This window comes from Sycon ciliatum, chromosome 3, assembly GCF_964019385.1.
Source record: "Sycon ciliatum chromosome 3, ocSycCili1.1, whole genome shotgun sequence".
In the NCBI taxonomy this organism is placed as follows: Eukaryota; Metazoa; Porifera; class Calcarea; order Leucosolenida; family Sycettidae; genus Sycon; species Sycon ciliatum.
Window position 1 is genome coordinate 9166798 of NC_088645.1, and position 16628 is coordinate 9183425.

General features: G+C 46.1%; 1 protein-coding gene across 1 annotated transcript in view; it reads right to left on the bottom strand.

Moving 5' to 3' along the window:
• The window catches only part of LOC135811366 (ras-related protein Rab-13-like), a 9887-nt gene extending 8526 nt beyond the window's left edge, over positions 1 to 1361 (bottom strand). The window contains exon 1 of the mRNA XM_065324594.1: positions 761 to 1361. Coding sequence (XP_065180666.1) covers positions 761 to 887 — 127 coding nt within the window. The 5' untranslated portion in view covers positions 888 to 1361. The remainder of the gene's footprint in view (positions 1 to 760) is intronic.
• Between the last annotated feature and the right edge of the window lie 15267 nt (positions 1362 to 16628).

Consider the following 16628-nt stretch of genomic DNA (forward strand, 5'->3'; position numbering starts at 1 on the left):
CACTTTTCGGCCGTTTTCGTTTTTGTTTTTGTTGGGTTTTTTGGGAGCACACTGCAACAAAGCGTGATGATCGCAGCTCAGTGCAAACGTGGCAAATAATGAAGAATCCTTGTTCCCGAACGTGGTTTGTTGCAGAATCAAAAAGCCATTCATTCCAGTTACACTGAAATGGCACCAAATGCCCGGAAATGCTTGCAATTGGCTTCAATTTTTTTTTTTTAATTCCCAGGGGAGGGCCCCGACCCCCCCTTCCATGGCCGCCCCACCTCCAAAGTCGGTGCGGCGGGCCTGAACACGGCACGCATAGCCAGTACCTCAGCACAAGCCCTCTTGTTCTAGCAAACTCGAAATGGAGCGGTGCTTTCTTGCAGGTTTGCAGAGTGGAAGGTTCGATGGACCTCTCATGTGCTCTGGATGGTAGTAGTGAGTCAGTCAAGTGTCAAGTCAAGTCGGCGGAATAGCGCGAGACCCAGTGTGGGGAGCAAACCCATTCCAAACCTCGAAACACAGCAGAGTAAAACCTGTAACTAAAGACCACCGTGACTAGCGACCAGCCTGGTACTACAGACCACTTTGCCAGGCAAGGACGGTCTCACATTCATATGATTGTGCCTTGCAAACCTCTAACTAAAGACCACCTGCCACTAAAGACCGCTTTCTCTGGCCCCAAGGGGTGGTGGTCGTTAGTCACGGGTTTTACTGTGAAATCAAAAAAACTGAAAATCAAACAGGCCAGGGCAGTGTTCACCAGCGTTCTTACCTACGGTGCTAAGCATGCTGGGCTTGAACTGCTGATCCACGTATCGCATCATGACGCTCGTCTTGCCCACGCCGCTGTTCCCTATCACCAGAATCTTGTACAGCACCTCAAAGCCGTGATCAGCCATGACGATAGAAGGGAGGGGGGGGGGGGAGCAGCACGCTACGATGTAGATATCTTCAATCGGCCTGCTAATTCTACCTTTGCGTACACGTCCGTCAGGACTCGAAGCCCCGCTCTGGATTTACTACGACGATTCCACGACAGGCTGAGCAGGTTTGAGAGGACTACGAAGTATGAAGCACGGATCACTGCTGCGCACGCGACGATTTGGTCAATCCTGGATCAGTGTAACTGGTACCGGACTGGCATTTTCTTCGCTTTCCGCCAATTCAGGCTTCACCTCTGCTGATACGCCAAGCAGCCAAACTTTGAAAGGTTTGTTATCGAGGACCAAAGGCAGAGGCAGCGGCCTATTTCCGCACCGGCACTCGCTACTACCACTAGCGTCAATCACGTAAATAATTTGTTGATTCAATGCTCCGAGTCAAAGAATGCACCATCTATGTACCGGTACATCTCTAGTAGACTCTACTGCTTGTTGCGATGTTGGTTGACAGCTAGCATGCATGCAACGACCTTTCTGCTACAACTCCTTTTCAGCAGCAATGTAAAAAATAAAAAGGGCCTCGCTCGTATCTGGTACCGGCGCGGTACACAGGCTTGTCATACTCGATTACTCCTCTTGATGTAGATCTACATGACAGGACTGAGGGGAGTGAGGATCCTGCACTGCTGCAGTATCGACTTCAAGAAAATAAGGAAGGAAAGACCGCTCAGCATGCTACACATGCACGGCACTCTGCAGGTGTACCGACTTGTAGTTGTCTGTGTCTTGTGCGAGGCACGTGCACCTGGTGCACAGCAGGCACAGCTGTTACTACACTGTGAATGTGGCCAGTAATCGCAGTATGATTGCAATACTACATAATCATTGTAAGAATATAATATTATTGTCTGTTACATTTTACTAAAGATGCTCCCCACTTTTTTTCGCAACTGTTGGTTGTATTGGAGGAACTTTCGCAAGTAAGTTTCAGCCAACTCTGAGATCTTATTCCTGCCGAACTCAGAGCCAACCCCTGCATTCACTCTTCCTCACAGTGGCACTGGTAAAGCAACGTCACAGGCATGACCTTGGTTTGGTCATTGACTCAGAGTCAGACTTATCATTTTTGATTTAGTAAACATGTACAATGTACATCTGGAAGAAATCAATGACATCATCGGAGCAAGGATGCGGCTAGCGAACGAAGTCAAGAAATTTAAGTTGATGTGGTTTGGCCATGTTACCAGACATGACGTCTTCTCCAAGCCCTTCCTGCAAGGATCAACTCCTGGATCTCGACCGAGAAGAAGGCCCGCGACATCATGGATTTCTAATAGGACTCAAACGGTTAGTCCGATTAACCGGTTGCAGACCGGTTACGAAGAATTAAAGGTTAACCGATAAAGATAACGGTTACGCAGTAACTTTTCAGTAAATTTTTCAAGTATCAGGTCGTTGCAAAGTATGCACTTTCGCAGGCTGTCACACGCGTACGCAATTTCTGGGCTGTCAACTCCGTCATATCTGATCTGGTCTCTTCGTGTGAGAGCATGTATGAATGAGCATGCAAGAGAATAATTGAGCCAGCACAAGCGAAAAGGGACCTTATCCGTTTTTTGGGCATTTTGAGTTAGCAACGGATTCTTGTAGCCAGGGAACGTATGAATCAGATAAAAAAAACCGAATGAAAAGCCATCAACATATAGCAAAGTTACGGACGTTTAAATCAACACTGTTTTCACCAAAACATCGCACATATTCACGAATAATCTTTGAAATGCGTAAATTGCAATAATTTGGCCATAGAAGCCTTACAGAAGCCTTCGAGTCACCAGCAGAAGGGCTGGAGGATACAGTATACACACACTACTGGGCAGCTGGCATAAGTTTCACTGTGATGGAATTTATAGTGCCAAGCGTGACGTCTGATGGGCCATCACGTCCTTCCGTACCACGCAGGCACGCCGCATTTTAGATCTAACAACAAGAATAATAGAATGTTCTGAGGCATGAAGCTTTGACACAGCACCAGACTCTAGCAATCATCAGGCTCAAAACGTGTGTTGCACTACGCAAGTTTGTCATTCCTCCGGCACAGGCGGACACAGCTCATCCTTGTAAGGGTCTGCCACAAACGGCCGGATATCCTTGAACAGGTACTTCTGGCGTTCTTGTGACAGACCTGCTGGGGGCAATACTTGGGGAAGGCCTGCTGCTCTCACCTGCTCAGGTGTGGTATTCAACAGCTGAACATGGTCAGTCAGCTGATGCATGCAGTCGTCTTCTGCTCCTCACTCCCAGCCGCCATCACGTTGCGCCGCAAGTCCTCGCACACCGGGCAAACATCCATGCGAGCCGTCATGAACTTAATATGCGGCAATGTCTGGTGCCAGATGGAGCGGAACGTCGACAAGGATACAAACTTCTTACCCTCCTTGTGGCAGCAGTCGCAGAAGTCTGCATGCACGGACTTGTACGTTTGTGACGCTGGAAGGAAGATAGGTGGCGTGTCGTCTCTGCCACGGAGTGGCGCAGGATGTGGAATTCCAAACACTTCCGCGTGCCGAGTGATGTACTCCACGCAGTACTTCACAACAACAAACTCCAGGACATTGTGTGGCCGTTTGCCTGTGTTGCCGTGCACTAGTGGCACAAGCCCATTCTTCTCCAGGTGGCTTCTGTACCGTTTCAGCCTCTTGCTAGACAGTGCGTACACGTGACGGAACGCACCCACACAAACAGTCAGTCATTGGAATTTGTAGGTAAAACGCTCCCTCTTGCGCTTCTCTCCACTCTCAAAAACTGTTTCAGGATTACTCAAAGCTTCAAGAAAGCCCAGGACCACCAGCTCACTCTCGTGCGACTCCATTTCTCTCATGTTCAGGATCGACGTCTCGATGTCAGCTGGGTCAAATTGCTGCAAGCAATTTTTTGAACATCCGCAGTTCTCTTTTTGACGAACAGTGTCGTCCTCCTCTGCCGGCGCAACAGTCGCTTCACAAGCTTCTGCGGAGCTAGCCTGCGGAGGTTTGGGCTCTGCCTTTCCGACATACAGCTCTGCTGCTGCGTCGACATCCACTCGCTGCTGAAGAAAGTGTCGCCGTCGTCAGGTTGAACCGAACGTCACTGGCGTCCGACTCGTCTTCCTCACCAAAAACTTCAGCCTCATCTCTTCCAGGAGAGATTTCAAAGCTTCGTTCACGGTGAAACATTTACGATGGCTCATAGTGAACAGCTACGCCGACCAAAGGACTTAGCAGAAAGCGAAGACGGCAAGACAACTGCGCTGAAACTGTGAAAGCAACTCTTTGTCTTTCCGCTCGCGCGTGCGATTTTATTCAGCGGAGGTGTCGACGTGTCACCTGGTCACGGTCGATCGATTTTGATCGCCGATCGGTGGTACGTGGGTCGATTTAGCCAGGGTTTTCTTCTACAGGAGCTGTAGGATACTGGCTCTCCAATACAAAGAATGACTGAGCTCCAAAGAAGTCGCGTATCGCCAAAAAACGAACAGTTTCAAGTTCGATCCGAACGTGACAGCTGAGAATCAGCTGATTCACTTCAAGTGCGGTTTTCTCAAAATCACGTGCAGCAGGATAAGGTCCCTTTTCGCTTGCGCCGGCTCAATTATACATGTGTGCGTTGTACTGAATAGGGTACATTTTTTGAATAAGTTTAGCTAAATATACCGTTAAAAAAGAGTCCGCAGAATTGCCGTGGCTTATAGGTTATAACCGTTAAACCGACCGTTAGCTTAGCAGTTAACCGTTGGGGGTAAAACCGTGACCGTTTGAGCCCTAATTTCTAACATTAAAAGTTGGACGGGTCTTCCCTTGCATGCTCTCTCTCATGCAGCACACGATAGAGTTGGATTCAGAGACATCATTCACAATTCTCTCGCTGATTAATGCCTCTACGATCACCTTGTGATTATGAGTTATACTTATAAAATACATACTGAGTCCGAGGTGTTTACGAGAAATAAAAAACCGACACAAAACCCGAGGCGAAGCCGAGGGTTTTGTGGAGGTTTTTTATAATTCGAGTAAACACGATGGTTGATAAATATGGTGGTAAAGACACACCTGGCAATATGGCGGTAAACACACGCCTGGCCCACACACGCTCTCTAGGCTGCAAAGTCCTGGCACAGAGCTCTCCTTCTTACCACCACCACCATCAGTTCGCGCCTGGCGCCTGGTCGATGCATGGCTGGCGGTATCCGGCATAGCAGGCTGGTACATCAAGTAGCGCATGGCACATACATGTAGATGATGACACAGCAACGACATAGCTCGATTGCGACGTACGTTTCGTCCCCGCTGGACTCATCCGGCAATCTTCTTCTTGGATGTCTTCATACGGAGCTTGACTCGGGAGAATGAAGTTTAAGACACCACTGCAGCTGTACTTATGGTTGATAAATATGGTGGTAAAGACACACCTGGCAATATGGCGGTAAACACACGCCTGCCCACACACGCTCTCTAGGCTGCAAAGTTCTGGCACAGAGCTCTCCTTCTTACCACCACCACCATCAGTTCGCGCCTGGCGCCTGGTCGATGCATGGCTGGCGGTATCCGGCATAGCAGGCTGGTACATCAAGTAGCGCATGGCACATACATGTAGATGATGACACAGCAACGACATAGCTCGATTGCGACGTACGTTTCGTCCCCGCTGGACTCATCCGGCAATCTTCTTCTTGGATGTCTTCATACGGAGCTTGACTCGGGAGAATGAAGTTTAAGACACCACTGCAGCTGTACTTATGGTTGATAAATATGGTGGTAAAGACACACCTGGCAATATGGCGGTAAACACACGCCTGCCCACACACGCTCTCTAGGCTGCAAAGTTCTGGCACAGAGCTCTCCTTCTCACCACCACCACCATCAGTGGTGGTGGTGAGTGGTGGTGGTGGTGAGAAGGAGAGCTCTGTGCCAGAACTTTGCAGCCTAGAGAGCGTGTGTGGGCAGGCGTGTGTTTACCGCCATATTGCCAGGTGTGTCTTTACCACCATATTTATCAACCATAAGTACAGCTGCAGTGGTGTCTTAAACTTCATTCTCCTGAGTAAACACGAGGACGAAGTATGTATTTTATTTAAATTATACTTTAAACCTCCATTGATTGTCGTGTAGGGTTAGAAGTTTCTATACTTCATAAACACCTGTATAAAAAACCTGGTGGCTATAAAAAAAACTGTATAAAAAACCTGCCGGCTATAAAAAACCTGTATAAAAAAACCTGTATAAAAAACCTCTTTTTAGGGGTAGATGAGAACAAGAGATAAGAGTATTCACGAAAACAGTACAAACAGATGCAGAGCAAGATCAGAAGAGCACAAATTGAACTGGAAAGGTTAAATAGTCCACTCAAGAATGGTAAGGTGAGAGACACATACATATGATCAAAAGGAGAGAATTGAGCTACTCACTCCTCGTCTTCAGGAGCCTCGCGGCCTCCTTTTTTTCTTGTCCTTGAGGACGGCATCGAGGAGCTTGTTGGCCTTGACAAACACGCCACGCTTCAAATCGAAGCCCCGGTCACGGTCATTGACTTCTCTCTGCAAGGCTCCTCTTGCAGCTATTAGACTGGCCCGTTTTATATTCCTTCTTGTCATGAGTTCTCACGGAGCAGTAAAACCTTTCGAGGATTTCCGCCAGTACCTTGTCTTCGACAGTAGCAAAATCACAAGACAAGCTCTCCTGCATCAAAAAATCGCTGAACACCTTCAACCAAAACTTCGTTGCAACTTTGGTTGACTTAGGAACTGCTGATTCCAAACGTTTGTTCCTTTCTTCTTCAGAAACGGACGCAAAACGTCCAGTAGACGTTGAAGAAGCCATTACACTCGTAAACCAAAATAAACAACACGAGGAGTAAGTTCGAGCATGCGCCGAAATAGGTACGAAAATCCAAAACGAAAATCGGTTTTTATAAGTATAATTTAAATACACGTACATGTACATGTACATGAAGACTATATCTGTAGCAAAGTCAGTAAAGCTGTTGGTTACCTCGTGTCGCACAACTTGGAGGGCTCTAAGTTATAGAAATAACACAAGGAGGGGAAGGTGAGCGCAACCAAGATGTTATGCTATTTCTATAACTTAGTACCTTCCAAGTTGGAAGGCATGTTGGAGTGCGCATCCAAGATGTGCTAGAGCTGTTAGCCAGTTAGTTGTAGAACGTCAGTACCGTCGGTCGGTGTCGTGCAATGTTATCGCATGAGCTGATTGTTTATTAATAACTGGTGGTGTTTAATATAATAGTGGACATTACAGCGTAACTTGCAGTTCCTGGGTCCTTTTTCTTTCTTATAAATTAATCCTTGGCTCTCCATCCGAGTCCATTAAGGATTCCCCAAAGGCTGTTCGCCTGTTGAGGGGGTTTTCTGTTTTCGCTTGATTGATAAGATACGTGGGATGGGAAGACAGGTAAGAGAGGAAGAAAGAAAAAGAAGAAGAGTAAGAAATAGAAGCACACGAAGCATGACAAATCAAAGGCAGAAGAATGACGGGAGGATAGAAGCGGAGTATCAACTCGACAGTAGAAACTTAGAAGTTGCGACTTCGGTGGTAATAGTCATGAAGTTGATTGTTCCAACTAGGAACACACGCTTCTTGCCGAACTTGACACTTGACTGACTCACGACTGCCATCCGGAGCACACGAGGAGCACGTCGCACCTTCCACTCGGCAAACCTGCAAGAAACAGTTCGCCTACAGAAGACAACACTCCTGCGATGACTTGCTAGCCTTGGTGGCGAATGACTGGCAGCAAAGTCTGGATGCCGGTAAATTTGTGGTGGCAGCGTTTCTTGATATGTCGAAAGCATTTGACACGGTCAATCACAACATGCTCCTGCAGGAGCTTTTCGAGATCGGCGTCGGAGATAGCGCCCTGCAATGGTTTGCGAGCTACCTACGAGGCAGGCGGCAGCGAGTGGTAACACGTACGTCCAGAGGTGAACTGTACGAAGCTCACAGGGGAGTTCCTCAGGGATCCACCCTCGGACCTGTGCTCTTTAACCTATCTGTACGCAAATTGCCCTCGGCAGCATCTTCCAGCATGGTGCGCCAGTACGCTGACGATGTCGCCCTGTACTTAGCAGGCCGCAACCTACAACAAACTACCGAAGAACTGGCCCGAGATGTGTGTCGTATCAGGGACTTCCTCAGTGAACGAGGACTAATCCTGAATGCCAGCAAGACCCAGTTCATTGTGTTCCACTCCAGATCGAAAAAAGTATGCTCCTCCCTCCGACTAACCATTGACAATGTCTCAATTCCACCAGCGACCACCGTCAAGTACCTTGGTATGACCTTTGACCAGCACCTGACATTCGCTGACCACATCAGTGCCCTTGAGCGAAAGGTAGGCGACAAGCTAGCTGTGTTTCGTAGAATCCGTGACCGTCTAACAATTGATGCAAAGAGAACCTTCTACTGCTCGTTCATACAGGCTCAACTGGAGTACGGTTCCAATGCTTTTTATCACAGTCTGCAGGCTGGGCAACAAGATCGCTTGACTTGCCTCAGCAACCGTGCAGTTAGAACTGTTTTTGGTTATCCAAGGTTCTGTGACATTTCTACTATTCTAGCCAGATACCACCTTGTAGCTTCTATCTCCTTACGTTTGAGATTCAAATTGTTCGTACTTATTAATAACCGCTATGGCTTGTACGCATTAAGCTTCTTAGGTGCAGATCGCTGGAATTCGCTCCCTGCTTCTGTTCGTATTTGCTCCACGCTATCAGACTTCTGCTCATCTATACAAAAACATATAGGGTACCCCGTAAGAAGGCCTTAGGCCTGTGGGAATGCCCTATTAAAAATTTAATAAATAATAATAATAATTTTAGAATTGCGATCAACAGAACGAGCTGAACCGACATTTTCACAAAGGCTTTTATTGTATTCAAAAACGAGTGTATACGAAGGCAGTGAAGAACATGGAAGAAAGAAAAAATGTGATATGGAAGAAATGATGAACAAAAAATTGTACTTCGAAATTTTTTGTTCATCATTTCTTCCATATCACATTTTTTCTTTCTTCCATGTTCTTCACTGCCTTCGTATACACTCGTTTTTGAATACAATAAAAGCCTTTGTGAAAATGTCGGTTCAGCTCGTTCTGTTGATCGCAATTCTAAAACTATTGTCGCCTCGACGCCTATTTAAATAATAATAATAATAATAATAATAAAGCACCCCTCCCTGCTCAATATACGGTGTTTCGGGGAATTCACCCCTCATCAGTTGTCCTGGAGCTTCACGAGGTGTTTGTCGCGCTGGAAACAAAGCGTCTCTGTAAGTTTGTATCCCTGGTGATGGTTTGGCCTGGAGAGCAGTATATAAGTGGTGCTTTTCAGGCACAATCTTCCTCAGCCTACTCAAGCCTACTCCCTGCTCTTGATGGTATGTATTCAGACTGCGCTCATGCCATGCTTGGCCCTCGTTGTGCGCAGTACAATTCGTACTTGGATCACGTAATGCGAGTTTTCGCCGTCGGGGACCCTGCATGCAGAATTCCACACTCTTGGGAGCTTATTTTACTCTTGTATTGCTACCACCTCACTATAACCCCTTCCCCTCACACTGTTTTGGGCTAAATTGTGCACGTCTGACTGTCCAAGCTCTGCTATTCTTGGACGTTGGTGGACTCTTAGGTTACGTTTGGTTGGTCACTTTTCCAAATGGGAATCACTTGGAATCACTTGCAATCATTCTCGCCCGTTTGGTTGGTCAAAAAAGTGCGTTAGGTTGGTCACATTCCACATGATTCCAGAATGGGAATCGCTGAGAATGATTCTTTTTGGAGAATGATCATTCCACCTCACATGCTGGCATGAGCATTCTCATTCCGGAATCAAAAATGATAATGGCTGCCACGAGCCAAACAATGTTCAAGTGCCTCAAATCATGCACTCAGAAGTACCATGACTCTCTCCAGGAAACTAGAGTCGGGTAAAAGAAAAGACAGCCGCCGTTCCACAAAGACATCATGGAATTGTTATATCAAGTGATTCCTAATTGATTCTGGCGCGTTAGTTTGGTCAGGTGATTCTTGCCGATTCCAATTCCCGAATGGTTGTCATTTACATTCTGAAAATGACCAACCAAACGCAACCTAACGCACGACATACTCATGCCCCGGTATTTCCTCTTCATATCTGGGTCTACACCTTAGTGTAGTCATGTTACTGTAAAACCGGAAACTCGCGGAAAGTTTAACGTTTTTGTAATTTTGGCATGATTACGTGCAGAAAGTTTAACGATGGCTACCTGGCCATCCATCTGTATTATACGCATCTTTACACAGACATCTCGCGACTTTGCGGTTTTACAGTATGTTCAGATTTATTCTGAAAAAGAGATGCACGCGAAGAATGACCCCCCCCCCCCCACGGTTCCTAAACAAGAACACCAGGTGGTTGAGAGAGAGGGAGAGGGAGAGAGAGAGAGAGAGAGAGAGAGAGAGAGAGAGAGAGAGAGAGAGAGAGAGAGAGAGAGAGTGAAATTTTGCTCACTGGATGTAAGCAGCCAGTCACGCACCCATTTGTGGAGAATGCATAAAACTACAAGTATAAAATCCAGCGGGACAGCGGGACTGAATGATTAGAAACTAGAATATTAACAAATTGAATATATAGAGAGCGGAGTCCTCCGGTTCAATAGAGTGCTCAATGCAGAAGCAGAGCAGTAACAGAGCAGTTGTCTGAAGATCACCATCTGGCATGAAACGATTAGTTACAACAAACCAGACACGTGGTGCTCTGTGACTTGTGCAAATTAAATATATAAATAAATATTACGGGTTCGCGTACAGGGCGGGTCAAGAACCACCTCTCCGCTTCCGCAGGACGCCACAACCCCATGGTCAGGCGTCAGATGCTGCTCCCAGACGGCGGTGGAGGAGAGATCAGATCCGACAGAAGTCGAAGTCCCACTTGTCGCATCAGTGTTGTATGTGAACCCAGTACTCAGCTCACCGCGTGCTTCCCTGTTTGATGCTGTACCTCTGACAGTCTAGGAAAACACAACAGGAAACAGCAGAGTGGGGCCTTGAGCAAAAAACACGAAGGCATTACATTATGTCTACAATGTAGGATGAGCAAGGCACCCATTCCCAAGCGACTTTGAACGGGCTGCTATCCTCTCGGATTCTCGGCAGAGAAAAGCGAATCTGCATGAAGTGGATTACTGAATTAAAAACATGCCGCACCAATGCAGTATACATTTTGACACGCCTCTCTGGTCTGACTGTTCAAGATCTCGTGGAGTTAGTGGGCTCTAACGCTATGGACAATGTAATTTGTCTTTCCCCGCTCTTTTTTTCTTCATATTATTATATATTTTCTTTCATACGGCTACAGCATTTCTCTTGGACACTCTGTATTGAAAGCTGTTGGCTATCTGCAAGTAAAAGTAATGAATACCATTGAATAGAGAGGATAAGTAATTTAGTTACACGGTTTTTGACGTTTTTCAAAGCGCGGTGAAAATCTCACGTCACGTGTACATTTTAGAGGTTAAGTTGTACGTGCGACGCGACGTGAAAAATTGCCGTGGCAAGATTCGGGCTTAGTTCAAACAGCAGAACTTTCTCGACACACAAACAATATCAAAACTTCCAACAAACTCGATAAAACTACGGATACTCACGCAAACTCAATCGGGATGGCCAAACGAAACTTCCAAAAACCCACGTCACGAAACATCATGCGGAACAGTCAACTCCCGTAAACTACGTCAAATTTCACGTGATTTAAAAAAACTTCTGACATAAATTTAATGTTCACGGACGTAAGAATTCCTCGTGAAAACTTAACTTAATATGTCCTTCTACAACTGCTAGCACCGGCACATGAATTTTGTCCCAGTGTTACTATGGTTACTAGTATTAAATCTACGTGAGCTTCAGGGCTGGTGGTTGCATATACAGTCAACTTCGCCTATAACGACACTCGGCGGGGCATCAAAAAGGTGTCCTTATTAGCGAAGTGTCGTTATAACCGAAGTCTCATTATCATGTATTACAGTGGGATGGGACTTTGCTCTGGGCATGGAAATTCTGTCGTTATTCGCGAATTGTCGTTATATCCGCAGTCGTTATTAGCCAAGTTGACTGTATCCCACACTTCTATCATACTAGGCACCGGCGGATTCTGCTCGAATTGGTGGCAGATTCTGCTCGAAAAAGCAGTGGAATTGGCAGAATCATACAAACCGTATGGCGGGCAATTCCTCGAATTCTGCTCCATTTCTTTATCCACATACCAAACATGCATGAAAATGACCAGAAAAGTACCGAGTTCTGCCAATTCTTCTGCCGGCATTATCCGCCGGTGCCTATATCATACCATATGTAGCTCGTGCTTGTCTTGGTTGCGCTCACCTTCCCCTCCTATGTTATCATATAACTTAGAACCATCCAAGTTGGAAGGCTGTTAGAGGGCGCATCCAAGAAGTGCTAGAGCTGTTAGCCAGTTAGTTGTAGAACGTCAGTACCATCGGTCAGTGCCGTGCAATGTTATCGCATGAGCTGATTGTTTAGTAACTGGTGGCGTTAGTGGACATTATAGCATAACTTGTAGTTCCTTGTTCCCTTTCTTTTCTATAAATTAAACCTTGGCTCTCAATCCGAGTCCATTGTATCATACTTCAAACATTTACCAACGGATTTCTCTCTATCAAAGCCATTTTCAACGAAAAAGCAGCACTCTCTGTGGACCTATGATTGGAATACTTCAGTACAAGTGGGTCAAACATCGCTTTTACTGCCGGCCTATGCACCACACAGCCATTTGTTCTGCACAGTGACGTGTCACGCCGGACTGTGCCAGACCTTTCCTCTCGGCACCATCTTGACGAACTCTCCACGATGGCCCAGGGTCGAGCAGCTTGGAGAGGCTATATTCACGCAGCATAACACGCGCGTGCTGGAAATCCCTAGCCGAGGAACAGCATCAGAAGTAGGGGTGAAACAATTATACCAAATACTCCAGTACTCGCTCGGTTTTTTCAAAAATAATCATACTCGGAATAAATCAGACTACTTGTTCATACATGGTGCGTGTATTTTATCACGCGAAGTCTGCAATTTCAGAGCAGCCGTGGGCAGATATTGATGTGCAGACTGTGTGGTGAACATTTGTTCACGAGTAGAGAGAGCCCAAACGACCCACCAACCAATATACCCCAGAAAAAAATGACTGCTACTCGTTTCAATCAGGGTTGTATCATGTGATTTTAAGGCCCTTGGTGTGCAATTTTTAGGAGATGAAAATACTCGAATACTCGAATATTCGATCGGAGAAAATCAGAGTACTCGAACTCGGGATCTCAGTGCCACCTTTCACCCCTAATCAGAAGCATGTGTTGCACAATAATATCATAATATAGCTATGAATAGGATGAAGGCCGCAGACATCACGCAACTACGTTACTTGTTTGACATGTGACTGTGTATTTTTATTAAAAAAATTATTGAAAACCCAGAATCCCAGAAGTAACGTAGTTGCGTGATGTCTGCGGCCTTCATCCTATTCATAGCTATAATTAAAAATATTATCTCCACGTAGATTCAAAGGATCAGTCGGGGAAGTGAACTGCCTGAAAAGAGAAAAAAAGTGAATTTGAAGTTCTCCCAATCCTTTCCACGTAGATTATTAATAATATCATACTTAATAATTTCAGGGATGAATTTATCCGGTATTGAATCGCAGTTTGCTATGCAAAATCGATCTACTGCTACTCAAAAATCAGCACGACTAGCAGAGAACTGTGACACATACAGGCTATCCATGTCTAGCTTGCGCCGTCAAGTAACATGCACACAGTGCAATGTAGGTGTCACATGACTATACTCTCAATCTGCGTGCACGTGTATGATGCAAGTAACAACAAATAGGGTGGAAGCTAGCGTGACATGTACACAGACATCTTTTTTTGGGCTAATCAAAAATCAAAGATTGGTACACAATTGAGATTTTGTACAGCAAAAACTGCTATGCCAAAAAATAACAGTAAATTCATCCCTGGCGCTTATTGTGTCGCTGCATATCTTATATTATTATGCGATCTGTAACAAACAGGGGGCATGGCGCTTTCTTGCAGGCTTGCCGAGTGGAAGGTGCGACGTACTCCTCGTGTGCCACGGACGGCAGTCGTGAGTCAGCCAAGTGTCAAGTTTGGCAGGAAGCGTGTGCTCCTCGTTGGAACAGCCAACTTCATCACTAATGCCGCTGAAGTTGCAACTTTTAAGTTTCATCTGTAGCATATTTTTATTATTGGTTAAAAAAACGAAGGCAAGTATAGGGTCGCATGTATCCACGCAAACACACATCCAGTCAAATAAGGCACTTGCCATAAAGTATCCTCCCTGTACAATCCTCGATGAGAAGGGACCGAAAACGTTCTGATACTTTTTGACAAGTGCCTTATTTGACTGGATGTGTGTGTGTTTGCGTGGATATTTGCGACTTTATACTTACCTTCGTTTTTTAAGTATTATCTGCGGCCGACCTCTTTTCAATATTATTATTATTACGCAGGCGTAGAATTCCCTACCTTTGTGCGGTCTCCGTTATACAGCTTAATTGGAAACACAAATGATGTGGCTGGCCTTCTGGTTCAGCCGATCGTAGACAACTTGAGCTTTGGGGTTCCCGCTCGACACCATCAGATACGGGGTTTCTTTTGCAGTCCAGGTGAAGAATGCACTTTCCAGCTGCAATGTTCCCAGCAAGCGCAGCACGCACTGGTATTCGTACCGGCTGTAGCCTGGCAGGCGGAGACCGGCTGCTTGGCATGTGTCAGCTGCGTACAGATAGTCGCGATGGCCCAGGTCTGCGAACTCCACCTGCGCCACCCCAGCGCAAGAGAAGCCTAAGCAGGCACACAAGCACACACAAACACACACAAATATGTACAGACCGGACCCATGCATACAGGTTTTACACGCATCAATAGGCAGGTGTCCAAGATCCTCCGGCTGCATATAGCGCTCCGAGTCCAGTGGACCGATGTGTGTTTAAACACGAAACCTCCGAGTAACAGCATGGAAGGGCTGGGTGGTACCACTGCTGTGTGAGTGTTGTGCATACACAGATATATACTGTACTGCACTGCAATTGATCGCTGCCGTAAACGGGCCAAGTGGATCTCCCCTTGGGAGAGAGAGGAGAGGGTTGTAGGAGTTGGATTTGTTTTTGATCTTGCAGAATACATGTACATGGTACTAGGCTCAGGTGCTACCCTGCTGTAGCTCTTTAAGCACCCCTGCTGCTGTAGCTCTTTATTGTGTGTACCGTATTTCCCCGATTATAAGTCGCACCCGATTATAAGTCACACCCCCATTTTCAGGTTTGAGCAATATTGTTTCGATATATCCACTTCAGTAGTAAGTCACGCTCGAGTGTAAGCCGCGCTCCCTTTTTTACCCTGCATTTTAGTGTAAAAAGGTAAAAAGGTGCCGGGACTTATAATCGGGGAAATACGGTACCCATAGTGCTGCTTTAATGAAACACGAGCAAGTTCACGTGGCCACAGACTCGTGGTGGGTGCCTCGTATGATAAATTGATAATTTAAAAGATTAATTATGACTTATGATCTCGGGATCAGCTGACATCAACACAAAAATGTCGGCATGGGCGAAACAAACAGAGTTAGTAGTTTCCCTTCTTTATGTCCCGCTGTATTTATAGAGGCTTTTCAGAGAGAGGAGTTTCAACAATGCGATAAATAGAACAAATGATATCAACATAATACTATGTAACATTCATGAAATGCAAAAATGTACAAAACGTGATTCATAAATGTTTTTCTTTCCATGGTCATCAGTGAACCTACATTGATTGACATAATACAGTTGTGGCAAGTGAAATCCGACACTTGCCATAGGGGACAGCGCCTCAAATGGACATCAATGATGTAATGCACTGCACCAAATTTGTACTATAGAGCCGTATGCATCCCAAACAGGTCGAAAGGTCACAGCTTAGATACACACAGTTCACAAACATGGTACACATAAGGAGTATTGGTATCCAATTCCCATTCATTTTTGCCAGCACCTTTTGAACCTTGACTGTGATGAGTACGAATTCTGTCATCAGACAGATAAAGTTGTATGCAGCACATGTACTGTACGTATGCAGGGCTGCAGAGGCTGCAGGATGCACGGTGCAGTCCCTTATGCCAAGTGTCGGATTTCACTTGCCACAACTGTATTATTCCTTCTGAATGCGTAAGTCAGGCTTGAGCAAGTGAATGCATACAGCTTCCAGCAGGAGTACATAACCCCCCCCCCCCCAGAATGTGCAACACCTGATGCAGCTCTGCACAGGGTCTTGGTCGAGCATAATCGGATCTTCTGATGTCATGCGTACACTCCACACCAGCGTAAGGCCGTTCTCGAGACAGGGTACCGTTGTTTTTGATCCTAGAGTACCCGCGACTGCCCGGGCTCCCCTCAGGTGTGTACGATATTATGACGCAAAGGTCAGATTACGCTCGACCAAGACCCTATGCAGAGCTGGATCAGGCGTTGCACACTCTGGGGGTTATGTACTCTTGCTTCCAGCACCTAGGCTAGTCAGATGTATGGTGATGACAGTTTCAGCGTATTGTGCTGTGCTAGCTGTTTGTCACAGATAAATGTGCTGGAAGCTGTAGACATTCACTTACTCAAGGCTGACACATGCATACAGAAGGAATTTGTCACATCTCTCACACTTTACACTAAGA